The sequence below is a fragment of the Capra hircus genome, chromosome 16 (genome assembly GCF_001704415.2).
Source record: "Capra hircus breed San Clemente chromosome 16, ASM170441v1, whole genome shotgun sequence".
Lineage (NCBI taxonomy): Eukaryota > Metazoa > Chordata > Mammalia > Artiodactyla > Bovidae > Capra > Capra hircus.
In genome coordinates, this window is record NC_030823.1 from 66,044,528 (window position 1) to 66,071,098 (window position 26,571).

General features: G+C 34.4%; 1 protein-coding gene across 1 annotated transcript in view; it reads right to left on the bottom strand.

Moving 5' to 3' along the window:
• TPR (translocated promoter region, nuclear basket protein) overlaps nt 1–26,571 on the bottom strand; it is a 62,125-nt gene that overhangs the window by 31,560 nt on the left and 3,994 nt on the right. Inside the window, exons 4-30 of the mRNA XM_005690979.3 lie at nt 26,184–26,257; nt 24,247–24,343; nt 23,114–23,217; nt 22,604–22,768; nt 21,784–21,876; nt 20,827–20,907; nt 20,661–20,748; nt 19,772–19,912; nt 19,343–19,434; nt 18,895–19,092; nt 16,258–16,365; nt 15,048–15,274; nt 14,226–14,389; nt 13,646–13,773; nt 13,408–13,556; nt 12,243–12,405; nt 10,960–11,094; nt 10,305–10,445; nt 7,225–7,390; nt 5,997–6,163; nt 5,288–5,440; nt 4,745–4,861; nt 3,014–3,217; nt 2,716–2,900; nt 2,159–2,306; nt 437–574; nt 203–334 (exon numbers count right to left, since the gene is read on the bottom strand). Of these exons, the coding sequence (XP_005691036.2) occupies nt 203–334; nt 437–574; nt 2,159–2,306; nt 2,716–2,900; nt 3,014–3,217; nt 4,745–4,861; nt 5,288–5,440; nt 5,997–6,163; nt 7,225–7,390; nt 10,305–10,445; nt 10,960–11,094; nt 12,243–12,405; nt 13,408–13,556; nt 13,646–13,773; nt 14,226–14,389; nt 15,048–15,274; nt 16,258–16,365; nt 18,895–19,092; nt 19,343–19,434; nt 19,772–19,912; nt 20,661–20,748; nt 20,827–20,907; nt 21,784–21,876; nt 22,604–22,768; nt 23,114–23,217; nt 24,247–24,343; nt 26,184–26,257 (3,758 nt within the window). The remainder of the gene's footprint in view (nt 1–202; nt 335–436; nt 575–2,158; nt 2,307–2,715; nt 2,901–3,013; nt 3,218–4,744; nt 4,862–5,287; nt 5,441–5,996; nt 6,164–7,224; nt 7,391–10,304; nt 10,446–10,959; nt 11,095–12,242; nt 12,406–13,407; nt 13,557–13,645; nt 13,774–14,225; nt 14,390–15,047; nt 15,275–16,257; nt 16,366–18,894; nt 19,093–19,342; nt 19,435–19,771; nt 19,913–20,660; nt 20,749–20,826; nt 20,908–21,783; nt 21,877–22,603; nt 22,769–23,113; nt 23,218–24,246; nt 24,344–26,183; nt 26,258–26,571) is intronic.

Sequence of the window (26,571 nt, forward strand, 5' to 3'; positions counted from 1 at the left end):
ACAGTATAACCAAAACTTTAAAAATTTAGTTATAAGCTTAATGCTGGACACATAGGTATATGTAACAAACAAGTCAGACTTTTACTGATCAATATAAAATACTTCCCACTAGCTCATCAAAGATTTTTATCCTCTTAAACTTTACCCTATTATTTTAAATCAACATGTTTTTATGTTTTGGAATGGGTTTGACTAAATTTACCTGGTTACGTGCTTTCCAACGTTTGACATCTTCTTCTAATAACTTCTTCTCTGCTTGCAACATACCACTTTTCTCACTCAGCTCAGCATTTGCTTCTTGTAAGGGTAAAATATCTAACTCCAGTTTCCTGACCTGAAAATGGTTTCAGTATTTTTTTTTAATATCTGATGCAAAAATTTATTTACAACATTACTAAAAATATGTCTCTCTACTCTTCATTTGTAAATTACAAACCTTGGCTTGCATCTGCTGTAGATCCTGTTCCAGCCTCTCCTTCTCTTCTCTCAGCATCTTATTGGTCTCCATGACTACGTTCATTGTTTCGGTTTTCTTCATCAGTTCCTCATGCTGGGCCATTGTTTTTGCAGTTACCTAAAGATTTCAAACATATGTGTACAGCAACATATACCAATAGATTAAGGTCTATGTTTTCCTACCAGCTCTAATGTTGCCTATAAAAATAAAAAGGATTTAAATGTCAACTTTTAAAACAATTTTTAGGAGTCTTACATGTTTATTTTTCTGTGATTCATGCCAATTACAGAGTTCAAACACGCCAAGAAATTAAAAGATGAAAGTAAAAAGATACTACAAATCTCACCAACAAATATTTACATTAGGTAAAAACATTAATCCAGCCCTCTATCTTCCTGTTTCTATTCTTTTTCTTGCTACACCGAATTCAGGAACAGTTCTAAAATGATGTTATTTTGGTCCTCAGTTTTCCCCCTCTTTTTCAGAAACTCTTTCATTTCACTCGATTATTTCATCACTTTGATTCTGAACAGTTTTACTGAATACTTGTTCATGTGTGAAGAACATTTTTTCTGTTCTGAGTACAATTATCTAGTTTTTGCATGTATTACTTTATACCTTTACCATTTTTAAAGCTATCGTTCATGGTTGCCAGGCTACACTGCTTGACTTGGGCAGACATTATTTTTGATATAACTTAGGTTACTTCTTGACTCTCTCCCTTTGTATGTTAGGCTTGGCTGAGCTGGGTATTTTGTAGTATTATTTGCCTTTATGTAGTCCAAAGGAACAGCAAAGAAAACACAGGAGACTGAAAGAATATACAATCTTCATTAGAAACCCTGATTCTGCTCTTTCCTGCAAGTGTTAGCTCCATTGAATCAGAGGGTCTGTTTATTATTTCCATAGTGAGATATTTGAATTTGAGTTGTTTTCTCAATAGGACGTAATTCTCTAACTTTTCACTTCTGTCTGAAAATGTAAATCCCGTAAGTCTACTTGTTCAATTAGCCACTTTCTCCTGTTTCATGGTTTCTCTCTAGTAGCCATTCCAACCATCTATCAGTTAAAAGAAGATAAATGATTCAAGGTCTTAATTTCCTTCTTTCTAGACGTGGAGTTATATTATTGCATCTCCTCAGAGTGAGGTTACGCAGTAATAAGCTTTCGGTTGGTTGAGTGGACACAGTTGAGCTTGTGTTGTGGTCATACATTCACCAAACACCTTTTTTCCCCACTTTGGTTGACTCTTTTGACTACATTTTACACCTCTGCTTAGAAAAAGAAAATTCCATAGAAAATTCAACCATTTTTTGTAGATGACTAATTTCTATAATAACAATTAATGTAGTAAATAAAGATAACTGAAATTTATTAAGCACTCTGTGTGCACCAGACATAATTCAAAAGTTTCATGTGCACTAACTCAATTCTATTTTTATCACCCTCATATTACAGACAAGGATGTTAAATAAGATGCCCAAGTAACACATCGAACAGTTATAAACTAGAACTTGAAACCACGTAGTCTTGTTTATCATTAAGTCTCTTATCACTATACTGCACCAATGTTTAACATCTAATGAACTTACGAGTTTAAGAAGAATGCTTATTTCAAACTAAATGTTTTATGCTACTAGAAATTGAAATGAGTACATCTCTTGATTTAACAAGTACCTTCTTAAAGCTCAGGGTACTTACCTGAACTTTCTCCCTTTCAGCATTTAGGCTATCCTGAAGTTCCTGCAGCTCTCTTTCTAAAAGTTCAACCCTTTGTCGATATCGCAGGCTCTCAACTTGAGCCACTTCAAATCTAGTTTCAGCAATTTCTTTTTCTCGTCGTATAAATCTACAAAAATATGTAAGATGTTATTTGAATAGATTAATGCCAGTAACAGAACATTCAAAAACTTGGATAATTTTTAAGATAACAAAATTATTCACTTTAAAAACTATTTTCAGACAGTGGTTTCTACTTTAAAATAAATCTGAAAGGCGTTTACTTTTCTAAGGAAGCCATTCAAGTTCTTACTGTCAGATTCAACTTGAATTCATATATTTAAATCGGCATATGTCTAAATGTCAAGTGCCCACCAATTGGGTGGTAGTGGGTTTGTTGACTCTATGTGACAAAACAAGCTTTATATTTATTTACCTAAATAACATAACTTCCACTGGCCTAATTTATACACTTACAGTGTAACTTCATAATTGTTGCTCATCACAGAAGTAAAGCACTAAGAATTTATCGGATTTACCTGAGAATTTCTAAAATTTGTTCTTGAGATTTTCCTTCTTCACTGAGAGATACATTCAATGGACCTTGTACACCTTCCTTCATCGAGGAAACGACTTTGTCACTTAATTTTTCAATCTGATCATGAAGTAACCTGTTTTGTTTTTCTAGATCTTCACAGCGAGATACACTCTTAGAAACTTCATCCTATAAGCCAAGAGTCTATCATATAATAACAGATTTTCCAATGTATGTTAAAAAACAATAAAAAAAAAACCCAAACTCGTCAATTCTCCAGAACATTCTATTATGAATAATACCTTTAACATTCTCTCTCTTTCTTCCCAAGATGCTTTACATTCCAACAACTGTGACTCTGCTTTTTGGGCTGTTTCTTCCAAGTGCTGACGCACTGAGGCCATTTTGGAAACCTGTTCCTTGGCAGCTTGGAGAGCTTCAACATCAGCAGCATGCAGCATCAATTCTCTCTCATACTTATTCTGAGCTTCCACAGCTATTTTAGCCTGAAAGGAATTATTGCCCCATTGACACAGGTTAAAATTCCATAAGGCCAGTCTTTGAAAAGATGCACACTGTATTACTCACAGCAATAAACGTGAACACAATCTAAATGTTCCAAAATATCTAGGAGAATAATGAAAAATTATGCTGTACCTATTTGATGAAGTGTTAAACAACTGTTCAAAATGAAACTTAGATGAGGTAGTAACTTGGAACAGACTTTATGAAATAAAGACTAAATATAACTCAGTTACATAAAATATATGCATATATACACACAAGTGAAAAAGGGAAATGAAAATAATCTATTTGAATACTGAATCATGGATACATTCTTTGATTCTAATTTCCAATGTTACAATGTTTGGCAATAAGCCAACGATAATTCATTTTTGTCTAATTTACCTTCAGTGTGAAGCACTTTCCCTTATACTCCATTTTTAAAATAATCCTGTTATATATGCATGTTATGCATGTAAGCAATATGCTATTAACATACCACCAATCAGAAAAATGAGAACGTTACCAATACCCTTACACGTATTCCTTTCCCATTCTACCATTTCAATAATCCTCATTTTCCTGAATTGTTTTATCATCTCTTATTCACAACAAACTATAAAAAGCAGTATCATGTATATATGTGTGTGCGTGTATGTATATATACTTAAATAATGTGCTTTTGTACTGTTAAAGCTTATAAACGGTGGTGTATAGAAATCTGCATAAGCTCAGTAATGCATTAAAAATGTTTTCAAAAATGTCCCTGTTTTGCTGAGGAAAAGTATCTCTATCTTGTCTATAGCACAGCTTTACAACTAGACTTAGTGTAGTACTGCCAATAGTGAAAGAATGCTCGCAAGTGAGATCAAGTACCCGTTTAATCTTCTACTCCTATTTTTATATATTTTCTCCATTTACCAGTGTTGTTTTGTTAATGGATATGGCTCCACAGACATCTCTTTTTTTCTTCGAAGTCTGCTTTATGCATCTTTGCTTCCATGGAAGACCTAGGTTAGTATCTATTTCTGCTAAATAAAAGAAATCCAAAGAGGACTACTGCTTTTACAGAAAAGTGAAAACAGTGTTCAGCATTTGTTCAGTAGATGCCATTGAGACAGTGAGCACCCTGAGTAGCAAGAGGGGTATTGCCAAGCTCCTTCCACAGGAACTACACTCAGCATCTCAGCATCAAGCCGTCATAGCTTTGGACTGTGAGCGTCTATGTTTTATCTCTATTTAATCTGTGTTTCCATTAGGAAGATGTGACCTGAGATAACTGTTTCTTCACTTTATGCCATTTCAGCTTTCACAGGAATGTTCTACTTTTGGACAGCAGGGGAAACCTGGCCTTACTTTTAGCTTTCGTCTATACTTATCAGTTGATCTTATTCCAAGTGCCCTAAGAGTAGAAATAACTTGCATGTTTTATAAAATGCACCAATCCCCCAAATGCATTACTATACTCAAAGAACTGTGCCCTAAGATCAAAGCTCACTTTCCAATAACTGGCTCTGAATGACACTTACTTGTTCCTGACAGTCCCGTCTGGCTTGCTGTTCATTACTCAAAGCTGTGCTTGCTCTCTGAAGAGCTTCTTGTACTTCATTCTGAACACTATTGAGTGTTTTCTTTAACTCAGACAACTAAATTGAAGAACAAGATTAAAACCAAGAGTTAATTGCAAATTTACTTTAAAATTATCGAAGTCAGGTTTTTAAAAATACAAGTAGCCCAAGACTTATTAAGTTTAAATAGTTTATCACCTGATAAATTATGCAAATTTTGCAGGCTTTTATTCATTCCATATTATTAAAAATGTGTACAAAAGTAAATTTTTAGGCAGAGGCTTCTGAAAAGCAACACTGATATCTAGTACCATATAGTAGTCTCAAGTATCCAAAAGGAAACATGTACAGATCAGAGTAAAATACAAAACTATAATAGTTATATACGGTATGTGTTCAATCAGTATCTGCTGAGAATAACTGAATGGTAATTAATGAGCTAGATAAAGGGATCTAAATCCTTGTAACAGAAAAAGTGATCGGTATGGTAATAACCTAATTTACCTGTTGCTCCATGCTCTCTATGGCTTTTCTCTTGTCATCCTGCAGTTCCTGTTTCTCCTTCTCTGCCTCCATCAGCTTCTTCTCCAGCTGTGTCTGGAACTCGGCTGACTCTTTTAAGCGAACTTCAATATTCTTACGAACTTCTTCTGTCACCTTTACCATCAACCAAACAGTAGGGTACAAAGAATACACACATTTAAAATTATACAACTCCTTTCCCCAAATCAAAGCTCAATTTATTTAGATAGGTAAGAAGGGGATTTATTTAGAAACTCTGTTCATAGACAGTGTGGGCCATCTCAGAAGACAAGACTGGCCTAAGCTAAATTTAAAATATAGTAAAATTCACAAATGGAATACACTGGCCTTCCTATCTCAGGCACTATTACAAGGAATAACTTCCTATATTTACTATTCAAATGATGCTTTCCTTCAAGGCCAAGCAAAAATGCCATCTCCCCTGTGAAGTCATGCATACTCAAAAGACAAACAATCTCACCTACCACCCACTCACATCAGCATTTCATCTGTACTTTTTCTATAGGAATATACTTCCCATGTTCTACAAATTTTGTGCGATTATTTTGTTGTATCTGGCATTTTTAAGAGGTAAGTGCAATGCCAGTTGAACCAACACTTTTACACAGTGCCTTACACATCCTAACTTAAAAAAAAAGTACATGCAAACTGATTTCAAAATTGTATATACCTGTTTCTCCTTGTTGAGGGACTCTTCCAAACTCGTAACCATTGCACGATACTGTTCCACATTACTAGTGCTTGTTTTGAGTCTTTCCTTCAAGTCATTCACCTGCTCTTCTGCCTGCCTTAGCTGGCTCAGAAGGTCATCTATATCTTCTTTGTTGCTAGGCTGACCTAATAGATTTAACAGCTTTCTTAAAATTAACATTTTAAATGATATTAAAGATGACTACTATCAAAGAATTTGTGAAAAAAGAATTTGTGAAATAAGAATTAAGGCTGAGATGTAGAAGTATTTAACTATCTAGAAAGTTTATTTCAACCTATGCTGAATACCAAAATAAAAACAGGTTACAGTCAGTAGGTTATTTAAAAACAAAAATGTTAAAGTATTTGAACTCTGCGGTTACAAATATTTTTTAAAAGGTATTTAAAAGAGAATATAAAATAATTCCACTAAACTGAAATAGCTACTTGTAGAAGTTAACACTCTTAGTTTAATTAAACCACTGTTTATGCCAAAACGCTACAGCTTGAAACATTTAGAGTAATTCTCATTCTAAAATTCACAGAAAAGGAAGAAATTATAGATTAAAAAAAGAATGTTTTCTTACTATATGGTAATAAGAAGAAAGGAGTCCTGGAGAATTATATATATACAATATATATCACATATACACATGTATACTTATGTTTTAAATTTCTCTTCTATATTAAGAAAGAAGTAAGGCCATGTAGGAAGATTACTTGGACTCAATGGGTTTGCATTTGAAATAATGTATTGACAAACAGTAGCAAAACCTAATGAGACAAACCTTTTCCCTGCAGCTGTCAATGAGCAAAGATTAGGAATACTGCTCTAAAGAGATCAAACAAATCAATGATTTCTATAAGTGAGCCTTATCATTACATATTTAGCAAGTAACTTCATCTCAAAAGGGAGTTAAAAATTCAAATTATTAACCCTCCACAAGAGAAACACTCTTAAAGCATCAATGAAATGGTTTCAATAACTGGAAAACTAAGAGCATATCTTGGTCAGCTGCCACATATACAACTATTCTGAATCTTTCAAGTCTATGCATTTATTAATTTAGGTGGAAAACTGGGCTTTACTGTATGAAGAGTAAAGTTTTTTGTTTAAATCTTTTGCTAGTATCTATGAAAACAATGGCTACTTATTTACAGGATATGTTATAAACCTGGCACTTCTGTCAGCCTACTTAATTATTTACCTTTACCAGTTCTCTGTGAAGACTGAGAAGCAAGTTGGACTTCCATATTACTGAGGTGTTGTTTCAATGAAGCAATTTCCTTTTGAGCATTTTTTAACAGTTCTTTTGTGTTAAGATGAAGATTTGTCTCAGTATCCAGCTGTCTCTTTGTATCTAAAAGTTGAACCTATAAGAAAAAAAATACATTAACCCTACAAACACTATCTTTCAATTTTTAAGTAACTAGAGGTTCAAATTACCTTTTTACAGAACTTTAAACTGGCTAAAACAGAGCAACAGAACTGACATTTACCTCCTGAACTGAAACAACCAAAATAAATCAACAAAAAACAGACAAAATGCTTTGAACCAACTGAGATAGGAAACAGAAGAGATGAACCCTACAATTTCTCAGCTTATTGATTTAAGAGTGTCCAGGCTAAGCAAAGGGAAAGGAAAATGAGGCCACAGACTTCATGAACTAGGAACATACAACCCAGAATAGAAGGCCAGAGCAGCTTGAATTCATAAAACAGAAAGACTATCAGAGAAAAGACAGCTTCTCAGACATACTGTTGTGGAGCCTTGCACAGGTTCCCTTCTTGAATAATGAGCAAAAGCGTGATCAGCGCATGCCTGTGAAAATACTCCAGACGGTAAGACATCAAAGAGAGACTGGAGTGGTCTGAAGACTGAAGACTCTCTGGTCCTCAGAGCAAGTCAGGAATAATGCCTGTTTCCAGCAGCCTGACTGAAAAAGCTCTTAATTCACTGGACTCTGGGGCTACACCTCAGTAAGATTTGCCTTGGCTCAGTTCAGTTGCTCAGTCATGTCCAACTCTTTGTGACCCCATGGACTGCAGCACGCCAGGTTACCCCGTCTATCACCAACTCACGGAGCCAACTCAAACTCATGTCGAGTCGGTGATATCATCCAACCATATCATCCACTGTCGTTCCCTTCTCCTCCTGCCTTCAATCTTTCCAAGCATCAGGGTCTTTTTCAATGAGACAGTTCTTCACATCAGGTGGCCAAAGTATTGGAGTTTCAGCTTCAGCATCAGTCTTTCCAATGAATATTCAGGACTGATTCCCTTTAGGATGGACTGGTTGGATCTCCTTGCAGTCCAAGGGACTCTCAAGAGTCTTCTCCAACACCACAGTTCAAAAGCATCAATTCTTTGGCACTCAGCTTTTTTAATAGTCCAACTCTCACATCCATACACGACCACTGGGAAAACCATAGCCTTGACTAGATGGACCTTTGTTGGCAAAGTCAAGTCTCTGCTTTTTAATATGCTATCTAGGTTGGTCATAGCTTTTCTTCCAAGAAGCAAGCGTCTTTTAATTTCATGGCTGCAGTCAACATCTGCAGTGATTTTGGAGCTCCCTAAAATGAAGTCTCTATTTCCATGGTTTCCCCATCTATTAGCCATGAAATGATGGGACTAGATGCCATGATCTTAGTATTCTGAATGTTGAGCTTTAAGCCAACTTTTCCACTCTCCTCTTTCATTTTCATCAAGAGGCTGTTTATTTCTTCACTTTCTGCCGTAAGGGTGGTGTCATCTGCATATCTGAGGTTATTGATGTTTCTCCCAGCAATCTTGATTCCAGCTTATCCTTCATCCAGCCCAGCATTCTGCATGATGTATACTGCATATAAGAGAAACAACCAGGGTGACAAGATATAGACTTGACGTACTCCTTTCCCACTTCGGAACCAGTCTGCCATTCCATGTCCAGTTCTAACTGTTGCTTCTTGACCTGTATACAGATTTCTCAGCAGGTCAGGTGGTCTGGTATTCCCATCTCTTTAAGAATTTTCCATAGTTTGTTGTGATCCACACAGTCAAAGGCTTTGGTGTAGTCAATGAAACAAAAGTGGATGTTTTTCTGGAACTCTGCTTTTTCTATGATCCAGCAAATGTTGGCAATTTGATCTCTAGTTCCTCTGCCTTTTCTAAATCCAGCTTGAACATCTGGAAGTTCACGGTTCATGCTTGAAGCCTGGCTTGGAGAATTCTAACCACTGCTTTGCTAGCATGTGAGATGAATGCAACTGTGAGGTAGTTTGGACATTCTTTGGCATTGCCTTTCTTTGGGACTGGATGAAAACTGACCTTTTGCAGTCCTGTGGACCACTGCTGAGTTTTTCAAATTTGCTGGCATATTGAGTGCAGCACTTTCACAGCATCATCTTTTAGGATTTGAAATAGCTCAACTGGAATTCCATCACATCCACTAGCTTTGTTCATAGTAATGTTTCCTAAGGCCCACCAAACTTCCTCTAGGTGGGTGATCACACCATTGTGGTTATCTCGGTCATGAAGATCTTTTTTGTATAGTTCTTCTGGGTATTCTTTGCCACCTCTTCTTAATACCTCTGCTTCTGTTAGGTCCATACCATTTCTGTTCTTTATTGTGCCCATCTTTGCATGAAATGTTCCCTTAGTATTTCTAATTTTCTTGAAGAGATCTCTAGTCTTTCCTATTTTATTGTTTTCCTCTATTTCTTTGCACTGATCCCTGAGGAAGGCTTTCTTATCTTTCTTTGCTATTCTTTGGAACTCTGCTTTCAAATGAGTATATCTTTCCTTTTCTCCTTTGCCTTTCACTTCTCTTCTTTTCTCAGTTATTCGTAAGGCCTCCTCAGACAACCATTTTGCCATTTTGCATTTCTTTTTCTTGGGGACGGTCTTATCATTGCCTCTTGTACAATGTCATGAATCTCTGTCATAATTCTTCAGGCACTCTATCAGATCAAATCCCTTGAATCTATTTGTCCTTATTTTTTACAACTTATTAGGCATGCTTTGAGTCTGCCTAATAAATTGTAAAAAATAGACTCAAGAGAAGCAAACTATTTTCAGTTAACTTAACTTCAGTCCAGGAGAAAACTCAAGATTTAAAGAAAAATATCCGGCACCCCTCAGGATAAAACTCATGTTATGGCACCCAGTGAAAAATTACTAGGCATACAAAAAGGCAAGAAAAACTTAAAGAGTCTGTAAGAGATCTCTTCAAGACTGTGCTTCAACATGAGCTTGATTTTTAAACAGAAATATTCTATAGAAATTCAGAACACTGATAAGACTCACATCCAGATTTCTAGTAAGTGTATGCCTCTGTTCCACCTCATTTTCCAACTTCTTCTTTAGATGGGATATTTCATGTTCCAGTTTTTCTATCTGGCTACTAAGCCTTTGTTTGGTTTCTGTTTCAGATCGCTCTAATATTCCCTAAGGATAGAAAAAAAAAATTTGGTTATACTTAAAAAAAGTAAGAACAAATCAACAACAACAACAAAAACTCAAAGGCAACTGGAAATTACAGGAATACAACTCATTTCTGCATGAAGATCGAAAACATTTACCAAGAAGATATTTTGACATTTTCCATAGTAAAACATCTATTTAATAGGGGAAATGAGAACCATATTGCCATAGCCAGATTTCTTCATGTTTTGAAGAACATAAACCAAAGATTTAATCTTGAAAACAATTCAACTGTATAGGACTCTGTAAACATAGACCTGAGGATCAAAACTGCCAATTGCCTGGCTTCAGTCAGTTCTCCTTCAACGTTTTACTTGAAATACTGATGTCTTAAATAAACTTCAAAATTCAATGATCACCATAACGCATGACAAAAATGACGTAAACGTTCTTATTAAGAAAACTGAGATACAATGTTAAAATTATTCAAATTAAACTTAAAAATTTTTTTCTACTTATCCCTTTTTTATTCGGTTACCTGAATTGTTTGCAGATTAGTAAGCAGTAAGTTTTGCCCTCTTTGTTCGGCCAACAAAGATTCTCTTTGCTGAGAAAGACGGACTTCTGACAACTTAAGCATTTCCTTTTCCTTTTTCAGATTTTCTGCTCTTACCTTGAGTCAAGTACAAATTAAAAAAAAAATGTTGAAAAACAATGTGTCAAATGTAATAACACAATTATAAGTTTCATGTATTGAATTATGAAACAAATATTACTGGAAATACCAATAAATTCAGAGGAAAAATTCTTACAATTACCACAAATACATATATTATCTTTGGTCCAGCAAATCAAGATAAAAAAAAAAAAAAAAACCAACAAAAATCTAAAATGCCACAGTATAAGATGCAAAATTATAAAACTATGCAATAGTCACACCTGCATACTATTCAACTATGCAAGTTTTAGAAACTAAACTTGGCTTCTAAGTATCTGTTTGAGTGCTGACTTATCTATTTGAACTCTTTTTCCCCATGAGGAGTATCCTCCGAGTTTCAGAGGATAGATATACAAGGGCTTGCTGAAAATCAGTATCCTCAAAGTATTCATATTTACAGGATGAGTCAAAAACTATCAATTATAAAACTTACTCCCCCAGTTTGAAACAGTGCTGCTGTCTATTCTCCACAAAGGAGTGGGGACAAGACAGAAATAACAGAGCCAACAGAATTAGAAAAGCTAAGTTTTAAGTCCCAACCAACCTGTATCTCATGATGGCCCGCAAAAGGGCAAATTACTTAGCTTCTGAGTCCTTTTCAATACGTAAAATGAGGGGATAACTATACCAAGATCATAGATAAAGATTAAAAACTTATGAGAAATAAGTTTATAAAAAGCAAAACACTCTTATGAGAATCTATCATCAAAGAGTTTAGAATTTAAGTTGAAAGTACTGTGAATTTCTGATCGACACTTACATTTATGTTGCAATTCAGGAAGAGTTCAATGCTAATAAAAATTGTATACTGTTTTTTACTAGAAATGAGCAAGAATGGATAAAATATTCATCCATAGCCTTTGTTGTAACCAAAGAAATCTTAGCCCAGAAAAACCAACTTCTTTCCCTTTCCTCTTTTACTAGAAACAATCACCCAACTGCTCTGATGGACAGGTGGATGCCAGGAAACTATTTGATAAGGATGTAGAATCCACAAACCTCAAAAATCTACATTATACCAACCAGTAAAATCAAAGTAATAATTAAAAAACAGTGTCAAATGCAATTTATAACATAAGACAGATAATAGACATTGGCCTCACTTCTGCAACAGCTAGCTTTTCATTAGCGCCTCTCAAATCTTGCGTCATTGTGTTGATGATCTGTTCTTGCTTCTGAGTCGTTGCAGTGAGTTTCTGATTTCTTTCATGTAGGGATGTTATTTCTCGACGGTATCCTTCAACATTATCTTGTAGCATTTCATAACTAATATGAAAGAAAAATAATTCTGTACGCAAATCCTAGCTCAATTTCTTGAGTTTCACAAGAGCTTAATTTTATATGATTGATAATATGAAAAATATGATTTGTGTAATAATGTAAAAATCTTCATTCTTTTTTCTAAACTCCAAGTTTAGCAGTTAAATTCAAATTCTAAATAAGCACTGTATTTCATGCTGAATTAACTCTTTAATCTTACTCACGTACAAGCATTTTGATCGTATTCAAAATAATGTCAACATAACGTTCATACAGGAAGACACCCATCACACAGCAGTATGCAATATAAGGTATTTATGCATGGTTAGTGACGGATTTTTGCCAATCCTTTTTTTCCCATCTATAATTCTTCACCTTATTGCCTTATGTGCTTATGTCTTCTGTGCTTAAAAGCTTAAAAGTGGCTGGCTAGAGATATCAACATGGGGGAAAATGGTGCTTTTACTGGGATATCAAATTGTTGGAAAATACAGACTGCTGGTCATACTTGCAAACAGTCTGATCATGTAGTATACAAAGAAATAAGTTTTTCCTGACTTGATAAACTAACAACTATTCAATGGCTCTGTTAACTATGGAATGAAATTTACTGTTATTCCTCTGCAAGTAACCAAAAAAGTCAATTTTCCCAAAATTAACTCTAGCACTTGCTTCTCTTCTACCTAGATTAGAAAAGGCTGAATGAATTTCTCATACTTCTCTTATCCTCCTTAATTAAAATAATTAAGTCCTATGGAAACAGTATGCCCTTTAATCTCAGGAAGGAAAAACAGAAACATTCCTTATATGAACTTACCTGGACCCCTTAATAACATTTACAGGAATGTTATTGTTATTAATCAAAAGTGAAAAATGAATCACTGTAACTTCTCAACCTGGATCAGAACCCACCAAAAAAAGTAATAACAACACAAACTAACCCTTGAATTTGATTCCACTGAATATCAACTATTATGTTTAAACGTAACTTTGGAAAAGAAAATTTACCGTTTAGAAGCAAAATCTAGCTGGGTAGAGATTTTGGTATTTTGTGATCGCAAATCTGTGACTTGCTCCTGAAGTTTCTCAAGCTGCTCATTCTGCATTTTTTCATTATCTGCCTTTTCTTTTTTGTAGTTCTCAAAAATTTCCTGCAGCTAAATATTAGAGAAATTATTAGATGAAATTATTACATGTTCTCAAAAATGTGACTCAAGATAAAGATGTCAAGTTAGGGGTATTTTACCTGTTTAAGTGCAGCCTTAGCTTCTATAGCCTCTGCTGGCTCAATTACTGGAGCAGGAGTGGAAGCAGTCTGTGATGTACTTGAACGTTTTGGAGTTGACACAAGAGAAATATCATCTAAGCTTGAAGCTTCAGAAATGTAAAAAGAATGATGTAATGTCTCTTCACAAAATACATCATGATCAGAAGTCAACAGGCTGACTTATTTAAACCACAAGATTATAGAAATTATGAAACAAAGAACCTACTAAATAACTTACTACAATTATTTATGACTTCTAGTTAAATAAAGGTAATTTTTGCAGGCTAAATGTTAAAATGTAACAAAAATAAGTAATATAATTCATTGACTCTCAGACGTGTACTTTGCAACAATGATCAGCATTTTTCTTACCTAAAATAATGGTGTATTTTATAACTGATGATGTATTACAATTACTCATATATGGTAGCCATACTTGAAGTTATCATTATTAGAGCAGACATTGCTCATGTAGCAAAATCCATTCCCTAATATACATTTCAGAAATATTTCCCAGAAATACTTGGAAACTTTTAAGATAACATGTAAAAACTCCTACCCTGTAAAGGAATGGCAACTCCCGTTGTCTGTGACAACAGAATTCGGTACATATCACGCTGACGAACTATAGAATCAACAAGCTGCATTTGATGTTGCCGTGATTCACGGAGTTGTTCCAATTCAGCGAGGGCATTCTCAAGTTTGACCTGAAGCTCAGAAATTCTGCAAGAAAATAAATCAAGTCTATTTAACAGGACTGAGATTGAGAGGCAGTTATAATTTCTACTACAAATTGACTAAGCATTTTATTGCCTGTCATTAAGCATAGTATTTTCATCTCTCTTCTCCTTTCCTTCTTTTGTTGCTATTTTAAGAATAGCTTTTAAAATCCCCATTACATAGGACTCAGGTACTCAACAAGGTCATTTGAAAAACTTGTTTGCAAAAATCAAACCAATTCCACTGAGTCCAAATTCCATTCTTCTTGCTTTCATAGCCATTTCTCCTTCTCTAGCACCAAAATGATTATTTCAAAAGATTCTTTGAGTTATTCTTAAGCATCTTCTTCATGAAGCCAGGTCTGTTCCCCCAAATCTAGGCTGGGTCTCACACTTCTATGCTCTCACAGAAAGGCTTTTCTCTATTACTGCACAAATCACACTGAACTAAAATAATCTATTTATTGATCTTATTATCTATCTCACTTACTAACCATCTCATCCAAAAACTGCGGTCCTTGAGAGTAGAATTTTTCAGCAATATGGTTGCTTTTTTTTTTTCTCCTAAATCACTATATTCCCAATATCCAGTACTATTTAAGGCACATAAAAAGTTTTCAATAAATGTTTGCTGAATAAACCAAAGTAAGTCTATTGCTTACTTGGATGAAGTTGTTTCTTGTTCTTCTCTTTCTCTGGTTTCCCCAAGTTCCCGAAGGGCCACTAAGAGACGTTGATTTTGCTGTTGAAGCTCTTCAATGTTTCTATAAGATACTAGATGCTGTGATATTACTTCAGATGAACTACTTATATCAGCAGAGCTTACTTCCTCATCACGGATTACATGGTTACCCCTCGCTTCTTCAAGTTCCATCAGAAGCACTCTAATCTAAAAAAAAGAGTTTTAATATATTATCAAATAGTATTGGTTTTGACTTTGGAAATGTTTAGAAGTGAAAATTTTCAAATGACAAGGTTACCTTATGAATACCTTCGATGGAGTATTAAATTATCTTGAAAAAATGAATTTTCAAGCTTATTATTTTAGATATTAAGAACGAAATAAAGAAAATCTTAATCAGAAAAATTATTTCTCATTTCTATGAAAAGTATGTAATGAATACTGTTATTTTTTAAAAAGAAGTCAAATTATAATTCCAGAGGCATGGTTCCATTTTTGTATAACAATGACCATATAAAACACTCAGAAATATATACCCATTGTTGTCTGTACACTTGCACGTGCATGCTTAGATATGTATTACATAGTTGGGCAGAAGAGGAGCATGGGAAATAGATGCTAACTTCATTTATGCAAAATTTTTATCTATGTCTGTGTTTGCGTATTTGTTGTTGTTCAGTCATTCTACATACAAAAATTAAGGTAAAATATATGAACAAAACAGATCTACATCTCCAAACTTAATCAGTTAAAAAAAAAAGTGTTAGGGGAATGCACTTACAGATGCATATACAAAATAAGTGATTTTATTTCAGTAAAAACAAAGAATGCTTATGTATGTTCACATATGCTCACATGTATCTGTACATAAAAGAAGATGTGAAAGAATACACACCAGTCTGCTAACTCTGGGACTTGAACTGTGGGAAGATAACTCTTTTATCTTTGAATTACTTCATTAATTACAACCAGTTATCTTCAAACTGAAAATTTATCAAATGCTTAAAGAAAAGAAAAAAGGGAGGGGCTAAGAGTAAACAATGACTAGACTGCAATTCATTTAGAGCAGTTTTCTCAGTTGATGAGAATTTCGTATGTACTAGTTCTATCTTACATACTTGGAAACAAACATTACTAGGCAGTCAGTTCAGGAAAACAAAATAAAATAGGAAAAGAAACAAAAAACTAACCTGTTGTGAAAGATCTTTTATTTGTACTTCCATTCTTTGATTGTCTCTTTCAAGCACAGATGAATGTTTATTGGCTTTATCTGTGTCCTCCTGCAATCGCTGAATCTCCTTTAAAAATGAAGTCAAGTGAAAATTCTGTATTTTCTTCTAAGATGCATACAAACAGCAGTTACACAAATAACAAAAGTATACAGTGCTCAAATATCACATTAATCAACTTATAATTTTAAAATATTCTATATAATATAGTCTCTAAAGAGAAATTTCTTAAAAATATGAATACATTTCTTAATATTTCAAATAAGCTCAACATTATAATGTTCATCACTGTATGCTAATGAAGGGGGATCCCCCCAAGTTAACTGTGAATCAAAATGTTACAGCCACACCAAATTCATAGTATATTATCAAATGATGTTGGAGATCAAACACACACTCTCAAAAAACTTTGTTATTAAGACAAAAACAAAGGACTGCATTACAGTGATAATCATTATTATACCATCTAGAAATATTAAAAGCAAAAAATGTTGGGTAAGACTCGGATTTATTAAAAAAATGCACCGGGAACTAATTTTAAAGAATCAGCAACCAATGTCATAAGGCTGTTAAAAAAAAGAAAAATGGTAACATATTGAAGTAATGTTTTATATCACTGTATCATTAGGGATTTAGGGGCATGGTTTTAAGGAGCTTGATGTAAGCACAAAGTATCTTTGAAATCTTATGTTTTATCTCCAATCCACATAAATTTTGCTTTTTAATGCACTGTTCTCACATAACATGTAATATTTCACAAAGAATGTATTGTTATAGATACTATACAAGTGAAAGATGGCTTATATTTATCCTGGTGTTTCAAGTGCCTCTGAGCACAATGCCATCAAGGTCCAAGAATAAACCAATTTCAGAAGGAATTAAGTATGAGACAAGATGAAGCAGGCAAACATTCATGAAAAATGGTAATAACACAAACCTACTGATTTCAAAATGGGATCAATTAAGATGCCAAGGAAGAAAGTAACTTAGTTATAAAATTCAAGAAATCTGAGAAATGAGCACCACAGAATCTAAACTGGACATGATATATGTTATGGACAGAATATTTGGCTACAAAAAAAGATACTGAAATTATTTTTAAAGCTTTTGGAAGTTATGAAAAAGTCTGTATTTATTACTGTGTCTGCACATTAGTGATGAATTAATAGGTTTTCCCACAGTGGACAGCCGCTTTTACCCGATTCTTAAGCCCTCCACTTTACCACCTCCTCAGACAATAAGCTTCAGGTAAAATGCTCACTTTCAACAGTGAGAAAGTCAAGGAGATCCAAAGGACATCTTTTTAAACCACACCAGATGGGCAGGGGTGTGTATTAAAGCCCCATATTCTCTCAAGGCAAGAATGCTAGACATGATTTGATTTAGGAAAAAGAGACCGTTAGACACAATACACCCTGATTTAAACTGACATCTAAATTGTAATAACAACAGTAATAAAAGTTTAAGTCAAATTAAGGACACATTTGGGCTTCCCTGGTAGCTCAGATGGTAAAGATTCTGCCTGCAATGCAGAAGACTTGGGTTTGATCCTTGGGTCAGGAAGACCCTCTGGAGAAGGTAATGACTACCCATGCCAGTATTCTTGCCTAGAGAATTCCACGAACAGAGAAGCCTGGTGGGCTACCGTCCATGGGGTCATAAAGAGTTGGACAGTTTGAGTGACTCACACACACACACACACAACACAGAGATGCATTTATACTATTTAGCACATAAATTAACTGATTTCCTTCAATAAAATTTGTTTAATAACTCTCAAAGATTTCTCAGTAATATTAACAGCTGTATCTTAATAAAAAACAACATTGTGCATGTGTGCATGCTAGGTTGCTTCAGTGGTGTCCAACTCTTTGCAACTCTATGGACTGTAGCCCACTAGGCTCCTCTGTTCATGGGACTCTCCAGGCAAGAATATTGGAGTGGGTTGCCACGCCCTTCTCTAGGGAATCTTCCCAACCCAGGGACTGAACCTTCGTCTCTTACGTATCCTGCATTGACAGGCAGGTTCTTTACCACTAGCACCACCTGGGAAGCAAATACTCTTCTTAAACCAGTATCTATTAAAAAGGAATCTAAAGAAATAAAGAATATTCTCAAACTTCCTTGGTACTTCTAATAAACAGAGGAACAGTAACAAAATAATGTATGTAAAGATTTGCCAAAATGTGAAATGATATTTTTATAAAGGAGTTCTTTTCAATGAACAGTATTATCATATCCAGACAGAATATCAGAACTGCCTGACAAAAAATGATCCCTGCTAAATTTAGAAAGGTTCTATTACAAAAAGAGATTGTGTCTATTTATCATCCTCTAGAGAACTCTACAGAAAACATCCCAAATATCTTAAAAAATGCTAAGGGTTTTCAATGTCTGCTGAATAAAAATAAAACATTTTGCAATTAAGAGATGTTTAATAATGTAATGACAAACTTTAAAGTATATAATTACCCTACCACTGAAAAAGCAATTAGCTTTGGAGGTAAATTCTTTATTTCTAAGAAAGAACCATCCTACTTGGTAAATTATTTCTCCTCTGTATTTTTTCTACAGTTACAATTTAGGAATGGAACCAACCTTCATGGCTTGTTCAAGCTTAACGGATAAACTTGCCACAGCTTTCTGTGCACGCTCATACTCCTCACGCTGGCGTTTCAAAATTGGTGCTTTGGCTTCAACTTCTTTCACTATTTCATCTAGATACTTATTAATTCTTTTGTTTTCTAGTTTCTCCAAAAGCAGCTGATCCTGAGTTTCCACATAAGCATTATACAACTGAAAGAAAAGATATCATTTCAAATCCAAGCATAATATAGCCTGTATAGCTTCTTTACAAACATTCATCCAGCAATTACACAAGATGGAAATGTTTACTATATGCTGCATAGAACCAGGAACCAGGAAAGCCTTCCCTAAAACGATCCATTAATCATTAAACAACAAGAATAAATTTGGGGGGGAGTAGGTGTCAGAGAGGTCTAAACACTTTTTGCTGATGGAAAACAAGATTTGAGATCCTTCTTACCTCAGTTAACTTCATGCCAGGTTTCACTATCTTGGCAACAGCTGCTGCAGTGGGAGACATGGCTGCAAGCTCTTCTTCAGATAAGATGGCCCCTGTGCCAACACACAGAAATCTAGTACACTTTTGGAAAATTTCAAACTAAAGCCACTAATGCTTCTCACAAAACAAGCAAAAAGTGACACCTATTGTACATTATGCATACATTCATATGAAGCCTTTAAAATATGACAACAAATAATCATTTAACACAATTCTAAAAACCATGCAGCATTAATAGTTAAAACTATTCTGGAAACTAACACACAATCATTTGTCATCAAATGGTACTTACACCTGAGAATGAGAAACACTATTAGTGAAGTTAAGTGAGGACTACGTAGGCAAGTTCCAGTATTTCCAGCCTTTAATAAGCTGTCTATGAACCCGTACCTTTACGTTTTGTGGCAGAAAGCAGGTCATTTGCATTCTCTAATTCCTTCTCTAATTTCCTTATTTTCTCAAGCATTTCTTTTTCCATTCGATCTTTAGATTCTTCCACCTCTATGATATGTTCTTGAAATCCTTTACTGGCTAACAACATGATAGAGACAGAACAACCAAAAACATAATTAAAATCTTTGAGTTTATAAAATGTAATAGAATAGTCATTATTTTTCCCTTCAGCAGACAATATTAAATTCTACAGACACTGGTTGATAGTTATTACTCAATGGAAGCTCTTAATGAGCTTGTAATTCCTGAGGTGTGTGGCCTAGTGAATCTACTTCTTCTTTTGCTATCTCTTTTGTAAAAGTGGGAAACTAGGGGAACTCAAACTGTAAAACAGGGGCTCTAAGTATTTCTTTGGCTTAATCTGATCTTAGATGTAGAGAACACAAGAAATAACTGGGGAAGGTCATACATACATAACTTACATTTTAAAAAAAGTAAGTATAGAAGAAAACCAAAGACTTTAAAATCACTTTATAACTTAAAAAGTAATACTTACTTATGGATTAAGACAGTCTCTAAACTATAAACCCATATGTATTAATATTTATCAAAGTAAATGTTTCAAAAATGGAAGAAAAACTTCCTATTAGAAATCAGAACACATATATGGCTATTAGATGCAAAAAACTTAGAAAAACATTAGCTACCTGTTTTCAAATATACTATTTGCTGAAACAGAGTTTAAAATTTGATCTAAGCATCTTTCTTATATATCAAATTTTGTCCCTAATAAAGTTAATCTGACCTCTAAATCTACACAAGGGCAAAGAAAACAGTACCTTCTATCTAAAAACAAAACAATCTTCCCATGATTGAAAAGTCTTACCTTCTCCAGTTGACTTCAAAAGTCTGTGTAGCTGGTCCACTGCTCGGGTCAGTTCATTGCTCTTTGCCTCTGAATCATCAGCAGCGCTCTAAAATTTAATCTTAAAAGTTATCCAACATCCATTAATGCAACATTAGGGCACGAAAATGTATGGTAAAGTACTTACCTTGTAAAGGTTAGAGAGTTTTATGTGAGCATTTAATTCATTGTGGAATTTCTCTTCCATACTAGCCTGCTGTTCCTTGGCCTGAAAAACAAAAAACAAAACAATAAAAAACCAATTACAAGAGTCTCATTTGAACTGAATTTAGAATGCTTACCAAATGCCAAGATGAAAAATTCAGTTTTGAAAGTAGAGGTAAAGATTAAAACACCACTAAAATTAAAATCAGTTGTCATGATAGGGATGAATTACCTTAAGGATAAACTGATATTTTTATCTTAAAGCAGAATAGTTAAATGTCATTAAAATTAACCATACTTATTTTTAGATAGTACTTTAGGTGTGGTATACAACTGACTCTAGTGATTTTAGCCTAACTACAACATATAAAAGTGTTCTAGACATTTTATGGTGTTAGGAACAGTGCAAAACATGCAATCATTTTACAAATTAACAGGTTCTGGAGTGTTACAGTATTTTCATAAAAGAGACATTTTTAAACAGGTCAGGCTATGGTTTTTCCAGTGGTCATGTATGGATATGAGAGTTGGACTGGGAAGAAAGCTGAGTGCCAAAGAACTGATGCTTTTGAACTGTGGTGTTGGAGAAGACTCTTGAGAGTCCCTTGCACTGCAAGGAGATCCAACCAGTCCATTCTGAAGGAGACCAGCCCCGGGTGTTCTTTGGAAGGAATGATGCTAGAGCTGAAACTCCAGTACTTTGGCCACCTCATGCGAAGAGATAACTCATTGGAAAAGACTCTGATGCTGGGAGGGATTGGGGGCAGGAGGAGAAGGGGATGAGAGGATGAGATGGCTGGATGGCATCACTGACTCAATGGACCTGAGTTTGAGTGAACGCCGGGAGTTGGTGATGGACAGGGAGGCCTGGCGTGCTGCGATTCATGGGGTCGCAAAGAGTCGGACACGACTGAGCGACTGAACTGAACTGAACTGATACCTCTTTCAGTTTGGTCAACAGATCCTCTACATGCTTTTGAAGATTCTCATTTGATGCTTTCAGGCCATTCATCTGTTCTTCCATTCTAGAAACCTAGAAACAAAAATGCAGAGTTGGGTGGGGGTTGGGGGTGATAGTGGATACTGTATTAACTGAAATTTGATACAAAGTTTCACTGCCTACCAAAAAAGCATTTTATAGGACCTCCCTGGTGGCCCAGTGGTTAACAATCCACCTGCCAATGCAGGGGACACAGGTTTGATCCGTGGTGTAGAAGGACTCCACATGCCATGTGGCTGCTAAGCTTATAGGCCACAACTACTGAGCTGACATTCTAGAGCCTGTGAGCTGCAGAGAGTGGCCCCCGCAAGCTGCAACTAGGGAAAGCCTGCTTGCAACAATGAAAACCCAGCATCCCCCAAAATAAATAATTATTTTTTAAAAAAGCATTTAATATAAAATATGAATGCTTAAGAAAGTAAGATGAATGCTTAAAATGAAAACTAACAGCTCACACAAGAACACGTTTTGGATCTAGCTCACAGAATCTAACCACCACTTCTCAAACATGTATCTTAGGAAAGATACACTGTAAGTCAGAAGATAGTATCAAAATTTTCATCAAATTTCTTAAGTTCTTTATTTAAATGCAATTGGTTAACTTTTGAGGCCAATTGTTTATGTGTTGTATCTTCCACATTTGAATCCCTAATCTTACAAAATATTTAATTTGGTATTCCACTAAATAAATTTTTATAAGTTGGCACACAAACATAAGTTGTAACCAACAACTTACATTTTGTTAAGTTTACTAACTTACCTCCTCTTTTTTGTTTTCAAGATTACATTTAAGCTCTAGAATCTCATTTCCTTTTTCTCTGCCGAGAGCCAGGAGTTCATCAGTTTTGGTTTTCAACTCTGTATTGAGCCAAGTATTCTGATTGTGTAACAACTCCTTTTCTTGCTCCAGGCGCTTTTCTCGATACTAAGGAAATCCGAGAAAAAAAGGTTTATGGTGAAAGATTAATATATGGTTATTCAAAAGTTTTTGTGTGTAGCTAAGGGACAAAAACAGAATTTTATTTTACAATAGAAATAAGTATTTGCATGTATTCTTAACAGAAAACAGAACCAGATAAACACTATATGAAATTTAAATATCCCATAAGCAACAGTTCAATCAAAATTGTCTTCAAACTTGATCCCCTGATATTAAAAAAATATAGCTTTTAATTATTTTATAGACAATTTGCCTGTACTTAAAATATAATTTAGGTGCGTATAAAGCAAACAATGTATTTTGTACATTAGAAATTAACTTGTTTCTCACCTTAACAGAAACATCAGAAGCTTGAAGTTCATCCAGTTTTAACTGAAGCTCACCCTTTGTTGCATTGCTTTCCTTAAATTTTTCATTTAGACGTTTAAAATCCTCTAGAAAGGTCAGAAGAGAAAGGGAAAATGATTAATTAATGCTCAGAGGAACCAAATATCAAAGATGCATCTCTAGGAACATAAACATCTAAATAAGTAGTTCTCAATTCTACTATTTTAACTTGCTTTTGCCATGCTTAATCACAAATTTAATTTTAAATGAAACCAAATTCATGCATCCAACCAAATATGCAAATTATACTGGTTATTTTAAATGCAATATGTAAAGTTAAATATATAATATTAACATTAATTTCCTCATATTAACCAAAAGTTTATTAAAAATTCACAAATTAGCCATTTCTTAAGTTAAAAGCAAGTACAGATATCAAAAATTTATACTCAAAATCAGCCAGGATATATGTGTAATTTTTCTTATATTCCTTACATGCAGGTTTTTATGAGAAAACTTAATTTTACCTACCCACTAGTTGATCAAAAGTAACTTTTTTTCTGAGACTAGTTACCAAATTGACTATTATTATATAGTAAAATAAATATTTATTCTTTCTTTGGCAGAAATAACATTTCTCAAACTCTTAGAAAAAGGACCCAAAGGGAACTGGATACCATTAAACTGCTTAAGAGTCACATTTAATTAAATACAGCAACTCTATTATATATTATATTCTATATTCTTGCTTCCTAATTCCTTCAGTCTGCCCTTTCATATATGGGCTCTCCTTTTAGGTCCCTAAATTGAATGCTTGTGGACAGCTTTATCAGTAAGGATGCCTGTACAAAATGAAGGCGTTCAGCCTCTTCAACCGAACACCTAAACAAATTCCCAACTTCGATACTATAAACCATATTGTGGTACATAAACCTTGGTCCAAATTCTTTGAGATGTTTTTCATTTGTGTACTTGTCTGTAGCATTCTTTAAGTACTTAGAATGATCTGATACATTACTCTGAAATCTACTCTGAGCTATGACAAACACCAGCCAATAGAAATGGACTGGGCATTAAATCTTAGCTCTATTAGAAGAGAAAGAGTGAAGTTAGAAGTTAAAGGTACTTCTTCATACCTGTTAAATATTCAAGTTCTTGAGACAGTCTCTCATTGGTTCTAATTAAGTCTCTTTTCTCAGCTTCCAATTCTTCCTTCGTCCTTGTAAACTGGCTCTGTCACATAAAGGAATAAGCATAATATATTTAAATAAGGAAATCAAGTTGATCAATTATAAAGAAATGAACATGGAATTGGCATTTTAATTATCATTAGCTGTGGTTTAAGTTCTTCTGTTCATATTCTAGATTTTTTAAATTACTTTTCCCAGATTCACAAAAATAATTTCCAACCTGGATGGGAGAGGAGCTTGGGGAAGAATGGATACATGTGTATGTATGGCTGGATTCCTATGCTATTTACCTGAAAATATCACAATGTTGTTTGTTAACTGGCTATATTCCAAAACAAAAAAAAAAAGGTAAAAAAAAAAACTTCCCATGTCAGTTTCTAATCACTTGGAAGTGTCATATAGTTATATAATTACTTCAACAAGCCTTTATAGGAAACTTGATTTACTTCTAATTTTTCTGTCATAAAACCGACGACTATCACTATATCCTGGTTCAAATTATTTCTCAAGAAATAGGCCCAGAAATGGAATTACTTAAAACCCTTAATATATTTTGACAAATTACTTGGTACCAAGACAATGGCAGTTCATAAGCATTTAACTCATAACTGCCTATCTCAAGCCACTGAAGATTATGCTTAAAAAATGAACAGATAAAAAAAGAAGAACCAATGTTAACATGGAGAGGTGAAAAATAATTATATCCTGTTACATTATCTGCATTTTCCTGATTATGAGTGAAGCAGAATAACATATCATATTGTTATTGGCTATTTGTACAGCTTCCTATGTTTTTAAAAACTCCCTTGCCCATTTTCCCCCTTGAATGGTTTTCTTATAATTTGAAAGTAGTCATGTATTAAAGATATATATATATAGTCATATTTTTAATGAGAAAATACTTTTTGGTGATTCTATTTGTTGTTTCTATGTAGAAAATTTTACATTTCTATTGAATCAAGTCTATCACTCTTTCCCACTATAAATACTTTCTGTATGTATTTCTTAACCTCAAATCAAAAGCAAATTTTTAAAAAAGCAATGGCAAGAGTCTGAGGGTCTATCTGGTCAAAGAATCACTAGGTATGATCACTTTATTAAACAAACTGGCCTGCAATCCTTGTGATCACCACCAATCTGTTATTCTTAATCACTACTCTAAAGAAACGATTATCAGTGTAGATTCACCCATATCCCCAATTGCACTGAAATACTTAAAATAATGCCTGGGCAACAGTAAGCGTTAAATAGGTAATTTCTAAAAGAATGGTAGGTAAGCAGGTGAATGGGTGGATGGATATAGATGGATCTATGAACGCCTGGGCTTCCCTGGTGGCTCAGATGGTAAAGAATCTGCCTGCAATGTGGGAGACCTGGGTTTGATCCCTGGGTTGCGAAGATCCCCTGGGGGAGGGCATGGCAACTCACTCCAGTATTCTTGCCTGGAGAATCCCATGGATAGAGGAGCCTGGTGGGTTACAGTCCATGTGGTCACAAAGAGTAGGAGGCAACAGAGCGACTAGGCACATACAGCCTGAATGTGTACCCTACTTAGCAAATTATGGCATTTTAGTTACAATGCAAAAAAAAAAAACCCCTTTTTAAAAATCATGACTTAAGAGCTACAGAGCTAATAGCAAATGTGTTTTTTTTTTCATATCAAGTACTCATATTTTCCAATAAGTAAAAGGAATGTTCAATTAATCATTACAACATAAAATCCCACTAAGAAATTTATGTATACACATTTTTGTTAGTAGCTTCTCCTAATTAAACATATTTCATCTTCCCACTGACTAAACGAACAATAAGCACAATTAGAACAGAAAAATTCCTCAAGTATCATGTTCACAATTAGCTTTATTCACAGGAATAACTATTACCTGAATGGCAATATTGCGATCCTGAGCAACTTCAAGTTCCTTGTTTTTCTCGGTAAGTGCCTTCAATTGACTGTCTGGATAAAAGGAATTTTATGACTGTCACACACGTAAGCTTAAAATCTGCAATGACAGTTTTTATTCAACTGTCACCCATACACACTTTGAAATTAAGAAACTGAGTTTCAGAAAGGTTGAGTTGTACAGCACTGCATTTCAAATTCTTAAGTACAACCCAAATTTACTGCATTTTTAGCACAACTTTTACAATATGCTGTCCTGTTTCCAAAATCATATTTGCAATCATTCTAGCCAACATTCTTAGGAGAAAGTATTTGCAATTACTCATTTCCTTATTTTTCAATGACATCTTCTAAGAATCATAAAAAAC